General features: G+C 49.7%; 1 protein-coding gene across 1 annotated transcript in view; it reads right to left on the bottom strand.

The window, feature by feature from the left end:
• rbpjb (recombination signal binding protein for immunoglobulin kappa J region b) overlaps positions 1-13,866 on the bottom strand; it is an 87,391-nt gene that overhangs the window by 26,128 nt on the left and 47,397 nt on the right. The window contains exon 3 of the mRNA XM_064940771.1: positions 2,991-3,086. Within this exon, the coding sequence (XP_064796843.1) occupies positions 2,991-3,086 (96 nt within the window). The remainder of the gene's footprint in view (positions 1-2,990; positions 3,087-13,866) is intronic.

The raw sequence follows: 13,866 nt of genomic DNA, 5'->3' as shown, positions 1-13,866 counted from the left end.
ACCAGGTAGAGGCTGTGGGAGATACTACACCAGGTAGAGGCTGTGGGAGGAACTACACCAGGTAGAGGCTGTGGGAGGTACTACACCAGGTAGAGGCTGTGGGAGGTACTACACCAGGTAGAGGCTGTGTGAGGTACTACACCAGGTAGAGGCTGTGGGAGGTACTACACCAGGTAGAGGCTGTGGGAGGTACTACACCAGGTAGAGGCTGTGGGAGGTACTACACCAGGTAGAGGCTGTGGGAGGTACTACACCAGGTAGAGGCTGTGGGAGGTACTACACCAGGTAGAGGCTGTGGGAGGTACTACACCAGGTAGAGGCTGTGGGAGATACTACACCAGGTAGAGGCTGTGGGAGATACTACACCAGGTAGAGGCTGTGGGAGGTACTACACCAGGTAGAAGCTGTGGGAGGTACTACACCAGGTAGAAGCTGTGGGAGGTACTACACCAGGTAGAGGCTGTGGGAAGTATGGAGAGTGTGGAAAGTTGTGTGTAGGGTACTAGTCCAACACTCTAACCACTAGGCTACCCTGCCACCCCTATACTCTAACCACTAGGCTACCCTGCCGCCCCTCCACTCTAACCACTCGGCTACCCTGCCGCCCCTCCACTCTAACCACTAGGCTACCCTGCCGCCCCTCCACTCTAACCACTAGGCTACCCTGCCACCCCTCCACTCTAACCACTAGGCTACCCTGCCGCCCCTCCACTCTAACCACTAGGCTACCCTGCCGTCCCTCCACTCTAACCACTAGGCTACCTGCCGCCCCTCCACTCTAACCACTCGGCTACCCTGCCGCCCCTCCACTCTAACCACTCGGCTACCCTGCCGCCCCTCCACTCTAACCACTAGGCTACCCTGCCGCCCCTACACTCTAACCACTAGGCTACCTGCCGCCCCTACACTCTGACCACTAGGCTACCCTGCCGCCCCTACACTCTGACCACTAGGCTACCCTGCCGCCCCTACACTCTGACCACTAGGCTACCCTGCCGCCCCTACACTCTGACCACTAGGCTACCCTGCCGCCCCTACACTCTGACCACTAGGCTACCCTGCCGCCCCTCCACTCTAACCACTAGGCTACCCTGCCGCCCCTCCACTCTAACCACTAGGCTACCCTGCCGCCCCTCCACTCTAACCACTAGGCTACCCTGCCGCCCCTCCACTCTAACCACTAGGCTACCCTGCCGCCCCTCCACTCTAACCACTAGGCTACCCTGCCGCCCCTCCACTCTAACCACTAGGCTACCCTGCCGCCCCTCCACTCTAACCACTAGGCTACCCTGCCGCCCCTACACTCTAACCACTAGGCTACCCTGCCGCCCCTCCACTCTAACCACTAGGCTACCCTGCCGCCCCTCCACTCTAACCACTAGGCTACCCTGCCGCCCCTACACTCTAACCACTAGGCTACCCTGCCGCCCCTCCACTCTAACCACTAGGCCACCCTGCCGCCCCTACACTCTAACCACTAGGCTACCCTGCCGCCCCTCCACTCTAACCACTCGGCTACCCTGCCGCCCCTACACTCTAACCACTAGGCTACCCTGCCGCCCCTCCACTCTAACCACTAGGCTACCCTGCCGCCCCTCCACTCTAACCACTAGGCTACCCTGCCGCCCCTCCACTCTAACCACTAGGCTACCTGCCTCCCCTACACTCTAACCACTAGGCTACCCTGCCGCCCCTACACTCTAACCACTAGGCTACCCTGCCGCCCCTCCACTCTAACCACTAGGCTACCCTGCCGCCCCTACACTCTAACCACTAGGCTACCCTGCCGCCCCTCCACTCTAACCACTAGGCCACCCTGCCGCCCCTCCACTCTAACCACTAGGCTACCCTGCCGCCCCTACACTCTAACCACTAGGTTACCCTGCCGCCCCTCCACTCTAACCACTAGGCTACCCTGCCGCCCCTCCACTCTAACCACTAGGCCACCCTGCCGCCCCTCCACTCTAACCACTAGGTTACCCTGCCGCCCCTCCACTCTAACCACTAGGCTACCCTGCCGCCCTTCCACTCTAACCACTAGGCTACCTACCGCCCCTACACTCTAACCACTAGGCCACCCTGCCGCCCCTACACTCTAACCACTAGGCCACCCTGCCGCCCCTCCACTCTAACCACTAGGTTACCCTGCCGCCCCTACACTCTAACCACTAGGTTACCCTGCCGCCCCTCCACTCTAACCACTAGGCCACCCTGCCGCCCCTACACTCTAACCACTAGGCTACCTACCGCCCCTACACTCTAACCACTAGGCCACCCTGCTCTTCCACTCTAACCACTAGGCTACCTACCGCCCCTACACTCTAACCACTAGGCCACCCTGCCGCCCCTACACTCTAACCACTAGGCTACCCTGCCGCCCCTCCACTCTAACCACTAGGCCACCCTGCCGCCCTTCCACTCTAACCACTAGGCTACCTACCGCCCCTACACTCTAACCACTAGGCCACCCTGCCGCCCCTACACTCTAACCACTAGGCTACCCTGCCGCCCCTCCAATCTAACCACTAGGCTACCCTGCCGCCCCTCCACTCTAACCACTAGGCCACCCTGCCGCCCCTACACTCTAACCACTAGGCTACCTGCCGCCCCTACACTCTAACCACTAGGCTACCTGCCGCCCCTCCACTCTAACCACTAGGCTACCCTGCCGCCCCTACACTCTAACCACTAGGCTACCCTGCCGCCCCTCCACTCTAACCACTAGGCCACCCTGCCGCCCCTACACTCTAACCACTAGGCTACCTGCCGCCCCTACACTCTAACCACTAGGCTACCTGCCGCCCCTCCACTCTAACCACTAGGCTACCTGCCGCCCCTACACTCTAACCACTAGGCTACCTGCCGCCCCTCCACTCTAACCACTAGGCTACCCTGCCGCCCCTCCACTCTAACCACTAGGCCACCCTGCCGCCCCTCCACTCTAACCACTAGGCTACCCTGCCGCCCCAGGGTAAGTGCTGGTTGATTACCTTTTTTCATTGCCATAAGATTTCTGGGCAACCTTTGCATGCAGGATCAGGACAGTTTGGTCTCCTCGCTCCTTCAGGTAATTCCTCATCGCTTCTCTGTGAAGAAGGGAAGAGAGGGGAGTTAGAAACAGAGGGATGGAATGAGAGAGAGGTTTGTTATTCATCCATTGAAATAAACAAGTTATAGATGACAGAAGTGAGAGATAAAGTATACTGATCAAAAATATAGAAGCAACATGCAACAATTTCAATGATTTTACTGAGTTACAGTTCATATAAAGAAATCACTCAATTGAAATAAATAAATTAGGACCTAACCTATGGATTTCATGATTGGGCAGGGGTGCAGCCATGGGTGGGCTTGGGAGGGCATAGGCCCACCCGCTGGGAGCCAGGCCCACCCAATCAGAATTAGTTTTCCCCACAAAAGGGCTTTATTACGCCTTAGTTTCATCAGCTGTCCAGGTGGCTGGTCTCAGACGATCCCGCAGGTGAAGAAGTCGGATGTGGAGATCCAGGGTTGGCGTGGTAACACATGGTCTGCGGTTGGGAGGCCGGTTGGACATACTGCCAAATTCTTTAAAGCGATGTTGGAGACGGCTTATGATAGAGAAACTAACATTCAATTCTCTGGCAACAGCTATGGCGGACATTCCTGCAGTCATCCGGCTAATTGCACACTTGAGACATCTGTGCCATTGCGTTCTGTGACAAAACTGCACATTTCAGAGTGGCCTTTTATTGTTCCCAGCACAAGATGCAGCTGTGTAATGATCATACTGTTTAATCAGCTTCTTGATATGCCACACCTGTCAGGTGGATGAACTATCTTGGCAAAGGAGAAATGTTCACTAACAACGATGTAAAAAAAAAAAAAAATTCACACAAAATTTGAGAGAAATAAGCTATTTGTGTGTATGGAAAATTTCTGGGATCTTTTATTTCAGCTCATGAAACATGGGACTAACACTTTACACGTTGCATTTATATTTTTGATCAGTATAGATAAAACCAAAAAACAGGAACGTGAAAATTCAGGGTCACTAAGATTAACATTTGAAACATGGAGAGACGGGAACATTTTGACAAGTTCCAGTTTGATTAGCCAATTCTCTAGTGTGCTGAAGGTTGTGTTGCTTACACACACACACTCTGCACACACAGACCGCACACACACAGACACATGGACACACACAGTTCGGTGCCAAAAGCTTTGTTCTCTCCAGCTGGGTTGGCTGAAAGGAGAGAGAAAAAGAGAACTCCAAAGCCCTGAGCTCACCGCCAAAGCCCTGAGCTCACCGCCAAAGCCCTGAGCTCACCGCCAAAGCCCTGAGCTCACCGCCAAAGCCCTGAGCTCACCGCCAAAGCCCTGAGCTCACCGCCAAAGCCCTGAGCTCACCGCCAAAGCCCTGAGCTCACCACCAAAGCCCTGAGCTCACCACCAAAGCCCTGAGCTCACCACCAAAGCCCTGAGCTCACCACCAAAGAATCCACATCTCGTGTTAAAATGTTGCAAAGGCCCGTGCTCCAATTACTTCTGTCACCTAAGCAAAAACATAAATGGGTTTCCATCGCATTTTCAACTCTACTTACGGTTTTGGCACAACAAATGTTGCGTTAGAGCGAATGTGGCCACTCCGCTCTTAGCAACAGTGCTCTAGCCAACAGCTACAAGGAAGGGTATAGTCTACATAATGGAAAAAAGAGCAGGATTTCTATTTGTCAAAGGGAAGCCAAGCGTCGATCATCGTGTCACCAGAATGAGACCCTCGATATTTATTGTAAAAGAGCATCAAGCTCATCACATTGCAATCTCACCACCCTGTGAAGTTCATTATAATAAACTGTTCCGAGTCGTAGCGGGAGAACGGAACACCATGTCGGCGTGAGGCTAAGTTTACTTTGATGTGATGGTTATTATGTCAATGTCTGTGCATAAAAACGTTTCCACCACCATTTCTCACGTAATTCATTTTACCGGCACAAAAAGATCCCACCTTGTCTAGTGTATTTTTATTTTGTCTACATTTGGAAAATTGACCGACAAATGTGCTGTTTCCATCAGGCCGGTCACACAAAAAAATTAACCAACGCTCTTTTCTGGCATAAAAAAAATGTTGGATATAGACACCTGGTTACTGTGTGTGTACTCGTTGAGAAGCACACAGCTAAAGGTCTTCAGACTAGCAGGGGTCAAGGGTCACCCTGAGAAGACACAATGGCCCATTTGCACAGATGTCAGTGTCACCTTGACACGTCCAGAGACACAGAAAGGGAGCCATAAACATACATTAGGGCTGGGAGATATGGCCAAAATATCATAGCACTACATTTTTTTTGTTGACAGGATGGTGCAATTTGGCGGGATGATGCTATTTGGCGGGATGGTGCTATTTGGCGGTATGATGCTATTTGGCGGGATGGCAGTATGATGCTATTTGGCGGGATGGCGGTATTTGGCGGGATGATGCTATTTGGCGGGATGATGCTATTTGGCGGGATGATGCTATTTGGCGGGATGATGCTATTTGGCGGGATGATGCTATTTGGCGAGATGGCGGTATTTGGCGGGATGATGCTATTTGGCGGGATGATGCTATTTGGCGGGATGATGCTATTTGGCGGGGTGGCGGTATTTGGCGGGATGATGCTATTTGGCGGGATGGCGGTATGATGCTATTTGGCGGGATGATGCTATTTGGCGGGATGGCGGGATGATGCTATTTGGCGGGATGATGCTATTTGGCGGGATGAGGCTATTTGGCGGGATGAAGCTATTTGGCGGTATTTGTGGTTTTTGAATAATACCAGTTCGAGGAGTAGTGCTTGACCTTAGGGTCAGCACATACATTTTAAGTGTTTTCAAACGGTGCTTTCTGCATTCCAATTGTTTTATACTGTTCAATTAAACTTCAACCAAAAGGCGATATTGCATACATTTTTACCTTTATTTAACTAGGCAAGTCAGTTAAGAACAAATTCTTATTTTCAATGACGGCCTAGGAACAGTGGGTTAACTGCCTGTTCAGGGGCAGAACGACAGATTTGTACCTTGTCAGCTCAGGGATTCGATCTTACAACTTTCGGTTACAAGTCCAACGCTCTAACCACTAGGCTACCTGCCGCTCCAAATGCGATTGGACTTGTGTGAACTGTTGGGTGAGACTGTTGGAATCATGGAATTTATCAGGGGTAATTGTGGGAATGATTATTCTAATTCTATAGTTAGAATATAATACTGGGCACATTGAAAACAGTGTTGTTTGACATGACAATGAATGAAAAAGCCAAAGAGGCATTATTGTGACAAGGGTAGGAACCAAAGTGTTGGTCAGTGTTTCCCAGGGGAGTGGGACCCTATAAACTTTGGCTACATTAAATGTTCTCTTACTTCATGTAGCCAACATATTCATGCGTCCCCTATTTCTCTCGGATTTAGAAGATACGGTTGCACAAACATGCTGATTTAGGTCTCCACCAGCACCGCTATCAGGCTGTATTAGCTCGACAGCTAGCCAACTAACGCAGCTAGCTAGAGATTAGCCGCTAACACTGTTTTATCCACAACTTGATCAAATAAATAAACATACTTGCCGTTTGCAGACAGTAAGACATACATACTAACAGTGTAATTATAGAACGCTTGTGGATTTATATTAAGAAGCGGAAACAGAGTCGTTGTCATCAACATATTGGTGCGTCTGCTGCACAGACTGAAGAGAATGGTTGGCAAATTATCTTGTGGTCGAAAAACATCAACTGCACTCCATGAGCGACCAGGGGCGGGTGGCGTATCACTTTTAACAAGCCATACATTGGTTATAGAAGGGCAAGTAAAAACCAAAACTGGTCCGTGCATCAATAGTGGTGTCTAGTAAAATACAGTATACCACCCAGTCCACACACACATTAGACAGGCCTATTTTACAGAAAGCAAGGAGCCCCCTGAACCACGAGAGGGAGGGCTAGAAGGAGGGAGGCAGGGAACCACAGGTTACTACACGTCACTAACCCTTAGTGGACTAACCCTCACTAACCAAGGCCAGAGAGAGATGGATGGAAAGAAAACAGACCACTCTGCGGTGCCTAGAGTCCTCTGACGGACACCACTCTGCGGTGCCTAGAGTCCTCTGACGGACACCACTCTGCGGTGCCTAGAGTCATCTGACGGACACCACTCGGCGGTGCCTAGAGTCATCTGACGGACACCACTCTGCGGTGCCTAGAGTCATCTGACGGACACCACTCTGCGGTGCCTAGAGCCATCTGACGGACACCACTCTTCGGTGCCTAGAGTCATCTGACGGACACCACTCTGCGGTGCCTAGAGTCATCTGACGGACACCACTCTGCGGTGCCTAGAGTCATCTGACGGACACCACTCGGCGGTGCCTAGAGTCATCTGACGGACACCACTCGGCGGTGCCTAGAGTCATCTGACGGACACCACTCGGCGGTGCCTAGAGTCATCTGACGGACACCATTCGGCGGTGCCTAGAGTCATCTGACGGACACCACTCTGCGGTGCCTAGAGTCATCTGACGCTACAGTGATCTCCACTGATATTTCTACATGGCACTGGACACGCACGCACACGCACACACGACTGATTACAGGGGAACACACTTGCTCAGCTCAGAACACGGTCATGTCATGCTCACAGGGTGTCATTGGACACCGCTGATACCGATTGTGACCTTCCTGTTGTGAGGCTGACATCAGACGAAGGTGGAAAAGCGATGCGGTATTAACGTGACCCCTGGACACTGGTCTGAGGACAGTTTTGCACTTCCCTGCCTAATGATCACTATTTGGATATGTGGTGGCTAGGCTCATCCTGGATCTGTGCCTAAGTAACAACTTCTAGAAGGGGAAAAAAATAAAAAATAAACCTGCGCTTTCATATTGGCGAAGCTATTTTGTAGTTTGTTTTTCTCGTTGGTCCGTTGTGTTTGTAGCTAGTACCGTGTGTTGCCGGAGCAGGGGAAATGAAAGTTCCAGATTCCACCCTAAAGATGAGACTTTTGAGGAAGTGCGTCGGTTAAGACTCACACCAGTGTGTTGTTGTCACTTCACAAATATGGCTGCCGCCCTGTGGATCACTGGAAGTAAACTACCCTATTTGTTGTTGGATCAGAGCTGACTGGCGGAGATGGCCTCAGAGCTAACCAAGAAATAACGAAAGAGAGAAAAAAAGTGAGCTGCAGCATCTAGAGTAGAAAATAGCCTCTGTTTTTTTACACCTCACAAGCACTGGTTGATTGTAGAACTGGGAATTACCAGGGACCTTATGATACGATATTATCGCAAAACTTAGTTGCAGATACGATATATATGGAGATTCTCACGATTCTATACGTATTGAGATTTGATACTGTGATTTTATTACAACTCGATTTTCCAAACATATTGCTCATCGTATGTCTGCTGCACAAGAGAGAGCCATGAGAAAACCCGTTTTGATCAGTCATGGAAATAATTTAAAAAGATGGAGAAAAAGCTATGAAGAAAAAAAATATACAGGTTTCGGTGGATAATAATAATAATATTAATATTAATAATATTGCAATATATTGTCAAAAATAATATTCCAAAATATAACTCTCAAAGGCTTTGTATCTGTATACTGTACGTGTGTGATAAATAACTAATATACTGAACAGTAGTGCCAATTTAAATTCCACTAAATTATTCTAATTAACCTATAGACCAACACCATGATCAGTCGGAAAGTATTCAGACACATGGACTTTATCCACATTTTGTTACATTGCAGCCGACGGGGCGGCAGGTAGCCTAGTGGTTAGAGTGTAGAGGCGGCAGGGTAGCCTAGTGGTTAGAGTGTAGAGGCGGCAGGGTAGCCTAGTGGTTAGAGTGTAGGGGCGGCAGGGTAGCCTAGTGGTTAGAGTGTAGGGGAGGCAGGTAGCCTAGTGGTTAGAGTGTAGAGGCGGCAGGGTAGCCTAGTGGTTAGAGTGTAGGGGCGGCAGGTAGCCTAGTGGTTAGAGTGTAGGGGCGGCAGGGTAGCCTAGTGGTTAGAGTGTAGGGGCGGCAGGGTAGCCTAGTGGTTAGAGTGTAGGGGAGGCAGGTAGCCTAGTGGTTAGAGTGTAGAGGCGGCAGGGTAGCCTAGTGGTTAGAGTGTAGAGGCGGCAGGTAGCCTAGTGGTTAGAGTGTAGGGGAGGCAGGTAGCCTGGTGGTTAGAGTGGAGAGGCGGCAGGGTAGCCTAGTGGTTAGAGTGTAGGGGCGGCAGGGTAGCCTAGTGGTTAGAGTGTAGAGGTGGCAGGGTAGCCTAGTGGTTAGAGTGTAGGGGCGGCAAGTAGCCTAGTGGTTAGAGTGTAGGGGCGGCAGGGTGGCCTAGTGGTTAGAGTGTAGGGGCGGCAGGTAGCCTAGTGGTTAGAGTGTAGGGGAGGCAGGTAGCCTAGTGGTTAGAGTGTAGGGGTGGCAGGGTGGCCTAGTGGTTAGAGTGTAGGGGCGGCAGGTAGCCTAGTGGTTAGAGTGTAGGGGAGGCAGGTAGCCTATTGGTTAGAGTGTAGGGGTGGCAGGGTGGCCTAGTTTTTAGAGTGTAGGGGAGGCAGGTAGCCTAGTGGTTAGAGTGTAGGGGAGGCAGGTAGCCTAGTGGTTAGAGTGTAGGGGAGGCAGGTGGCCTAGTGGTTAGAGTGTAGGGACGGCAGGTAGCCTAGTGGTTAGAGTGTAGGGGAGGCAGGTGGCCTAGTGGTTAGAGTGTGGGACGGCAGGTAGCCTAGTGGTTAGAGTGTAGGGACGGCAGGTAGCCTAGTGGTTAGAGTGGAGGGGCGGCAGGGTAGCCTAGTGGTTAGAGCGTTGGACTAGTAACCGGAAGGTTTCAAGTTCAAACCCCCGAGCTGACAAGGTACAAATCTGTCGTTCTGCCCCTGAACAGGCAGTTACCCCACTGTTCCTAGGCCGTCATTGAAAATAAGAATTTGATCCTAAAACTGACTTGCCTAGTTAAATAAAAGAATACAATATTTCATATGAATTGCCTAAATGGATCAACTTTCACTTAAATAAAATTAAATCAATTTACACACAATACCCCATAATATTAGCACATTTTGTAAAAAGAAAACAAACATCTCAGAAGTATTCAGAGCTGTTGAAGCACATTTGGCAGTGAGTCTTCCTGCGTGTGACGGTTCAAGTTTGCCACACCTGTATTTGGGGAGTTTCTCCCATTTTTCTCTGCAGATCTTCTCAAGCTCTGTCAGGTTGGATGGGGAGCGTCGCTGCACAGCTGTTTTCAGGTCACTCCGGGCTCTGGCTGGGCCACTCAAGGACATTCAGAGACGAAGCCACTCCTGCGTTGTCTTGGCTGCGTGCTTGGGGTTGTTGTCCTGTTGGAAGGGGAACATTCGCCCCAGTCTGAGGTCCTGAGTGCTCTGGAGCAGTTTTCCATCAAGGATCTCTCTGTACTTCACTCCGTTGATTTTTCCCTCGATCCTGACTACCCTCCCAGTCCCTGCCACTGAAATACATTCGCACAGCATCATAACATGCTTAACCGTAGGGATGGTGCCAGGTTTCCTCCAGACGTTAAGCTTGGCATTCAAGCCAAAGAGTTCAATCCTGGTTTCATCAGACCAGAGATTCTTGTTTCTCATGGTTTTAGGGTTCATTAGGTGACTTTTGGAAAACTCCAAATGGGCTGTCATGTGGCTTCCGTCTGTCCACTCCACCATAAAGGCCTGATTGGCTTACTGTGGGACCTTATATAGGCAGGTGTGTGCCTTTCCAAATCATGTACAATCAATTGAATGTACCACAGGTGTACTCCAATCAAGTTGTAGAAACATCAAGGATGATTAATGGAAACAGGATGCACCAGAGTCTCATAGCAAAGGGTCTGAATACTTATGTAAATAAGGTAACTGTTTTTTAATACATTTCTAAACATTTCTAAAAACCTGTTCTCGGTTTGTCTTTATACAATATTGTGTGTAGATCGAGAGAAAAATATAATATATATTTAATCCATTTTAGAAGACGGCTGTAATGTCACAAAACGTGGAAAGGGGGAGGGGTCTGAATAGTTAACGAACGCACCTGTCGGTTGTTTTGCTCAGGGACACCAAAAGCCTCACGACTCGTCTGAAAGTAGCCAGGTACCAGTTAAAAAATGGAAGTAGTTTGTGCCTTAAAAAAAATAGGTTAAAAATGTATCAAAAATATAATTCCATGATCTCAGATATAGAACAGACACTTTGTTTACGATCTGTTTAATCTATTATTCAATGCCTTTCTATCGGCTAAGAAACATCCTCTCACTGTCAACTGCATTCATTTTCAGCAAACTTAACACGTGTAAATATTTCTATAAACAACTGAGACATAAACTGAACAAGTTCCACAGACACGTGACTAACAGAAATGGAATAATGTGTCCCTGAACAAAGGGGGATCCAAACCAAAAGTAACTGTCAGTATCTGGTGTGGCCACCAGCTGCATTAAGTACTGCAGTGCATCTCCTCCTCATGGACTGCACCATATTTGCCAGTTCCTGCTGTGAGATGTTACCTCACTCTTCCAAGGCACCTGCAAGTTCCCAGCTCATTTCTGGGGGGGGGGGGGGGGGGCTGGCCCTCACCCTCCGATCCAACAAGTCCCAGACGTGCTCAATTGGATTGAGATCCGGGCTCATTGCTGGCCATGGCAGAACACTGACATTCCTGTCTTGCAGGAAATCATGCACAGAACGAGCAGTATGGATGGTGGCATTGTCATGCTGGAGGGTCATGTCAGGATGAGCCTGCAGGAAGGTACCACATGAGGGAGGAGGATGTCTTCCCTGTAATGCACAGCGTTGAGATTGCATGCAATGACAACAAGCTCAGTCCGATGATGCTGTGACACACCGCCCCAAACCATGACAGACCCTCCACCTCGATCCCGCTCCAGAGTACAGGCCTGGGTGAAACGCTCATTCTTTCGACGATAAATGCAAATCCGACCATCACCACCGGTGAGACAAAACCGCGACTCGTCAGTGAAGAGCACTTTTTGCCAGTCCTGTCTGGTCCAACGACAGTGGGTTTGTGCCCATAGGCGACGTTGTTGCTGGTGATGTCTGGTGAGGACCTGCCTTACAACAGGCCTACAAGCCCTCAGTCCAGCCTCTCTCAGCCTATTGCGGACAGTCTGAGCACTGATGGAGAGATTGTCCGTTCCTGGTGTAACTCAGGAAGTTGTTGTTGCCATCCTGTACCTGTCCTGCAGGTGTGATGTTCGGATGTACAGATGCTGTGCAGGTGTTGTTACACGTGGTCTGCCACTGCGAGGACGATCAGTTGTCCATCCTGTCCCCCTGTAGCGCTGTCTTAGGCGTCTCACAGTACGGACATTGCAATGTATTTTTTGGGCCACATCTACAGTCCTCATGCCTCCTTGCAGCAGTCTAAGGCACATTCACGCAGATGAGCAGGGACACTGGGCATCTTTCTTTTGGTGTTTTTCAGAGTCAGTAGAAAGGCCTCTTTAGTGTCCTAAGTTTTCATAACTGTGATCTTAATTGCCTACCATCTAAGATGTTAGTGTCTGAACGACTGAACTGAGGTGGTGGGTGATGACTTGGGTCCAGGTCCTAAGACTATCTGATTTGAAAGTGGCATTTCACCACCACACGCACAGCCGACACACACAGCCGACACACACAGCCGACACACACAGCCGACACACACAGCCGACACACACAGCCGACACACACAGCACACTACAACAGCCATGCAACAAAAACAAAACATGCAACCAGAACACACAACACACAAACAAAAGAGACATGCAAGGAGATGCGAGGTACGCAACCACACAAGACATGCTACAGCACATCACAACAAAAACTGAATGGGAAAATGCCAGACAGATCAATACTACACAAGGCAATACTGGACAGAAAAACTAAACATGCAATGAAAACATGTTGGTAGAGCATAGTGCTTGCAACGCCAGGGTCGTCGGTTTGATTCCCACGGGGGACCAGAACGAAAATGTATGCACTCACTAACGTTACTTACGGTTAGTCGCTCTGAATAACAGCGTCTGCTAAATGACTAAAATGTCAACGTAAAATGATGTTCAAACAAGCCAAGAGTCACATGGACACACCAGGCAAAGGGGACAAGCTAAATGACAACAGAAAGCTACAGGCTAGCGGCATACCACAGAAAGCTACAGGCTAGCGGCATACCACAGATAGCTACAGGCTAGCGGCATACAACAGAAAGCTACAGGCTAGCGGCATACAACAGAAAGCTACAGGCTAGCGGCATACCACAGAAAGCTACAGGCTAGCGGCATACCACAGACAGCTACAGGCTAGCGGCATACAACAGAAAGCTACAGACTAGTGGTATACAACAGAAAGCTACAGACTAGCGGCATACAACAGAAAGCTACAGACTAGCGATATACAACAGAAAGCTATAGACTAGCGGTAGACAACAGAAAGCTATAGACTAGTGGTATACAACAGAAAGCTATAGACTAGCGGTATACAACAGAAAGCTACAGACTAGCGATATACAACAGAAAGCTATAGACTAGCGGTAGACAACAGAAAGCTATAGACTAGTGGTATACAACAGAAAGCTATAGACTAGTGGTATACAACAGAAAGCTACAGACTAGCGGTATAGCTTTGTGTGCCACCGGCAGAGAGATTGACAGACAGATAGACAGAGACAAAGGGCAAAGTGGGGGTCAGTAATGATGTGTCTGCGTTTGTGGAGCTAAGCCTGGCTACAGATAAGGCAGAGCAGAGTGGAATCTGTCCAGTGTATCTGTCACAGTGTCTAGCTACACCAGAACAGACCACCCCCCCTGACTTGCCCTAGTGAAATAAAGGTTAAATTAAAAATTAAAAACAGC

The sequence above is a fragment of the Oncorhynchus masou genome, chromosome 27, assembly GCF_036934945.1.
Source record: "Oncorhynchus masou masou isolate Uvic2021 chromosome 27, UVic_Omas_1.1, whole genome shotgun sequence".
NCBI classification, from domain to species: Eukaryota; Metazoa; Chordata; class Actinopteri; order Salmoniformes; family Salmonidae; genus Oncorhynchus; species Oncorhynchus masou.
The sequence above is the reverse complement of the archived record's forward strand: the minus strand, read 5'-3'. Positions and strand labels throughout refer to the sequence as shown.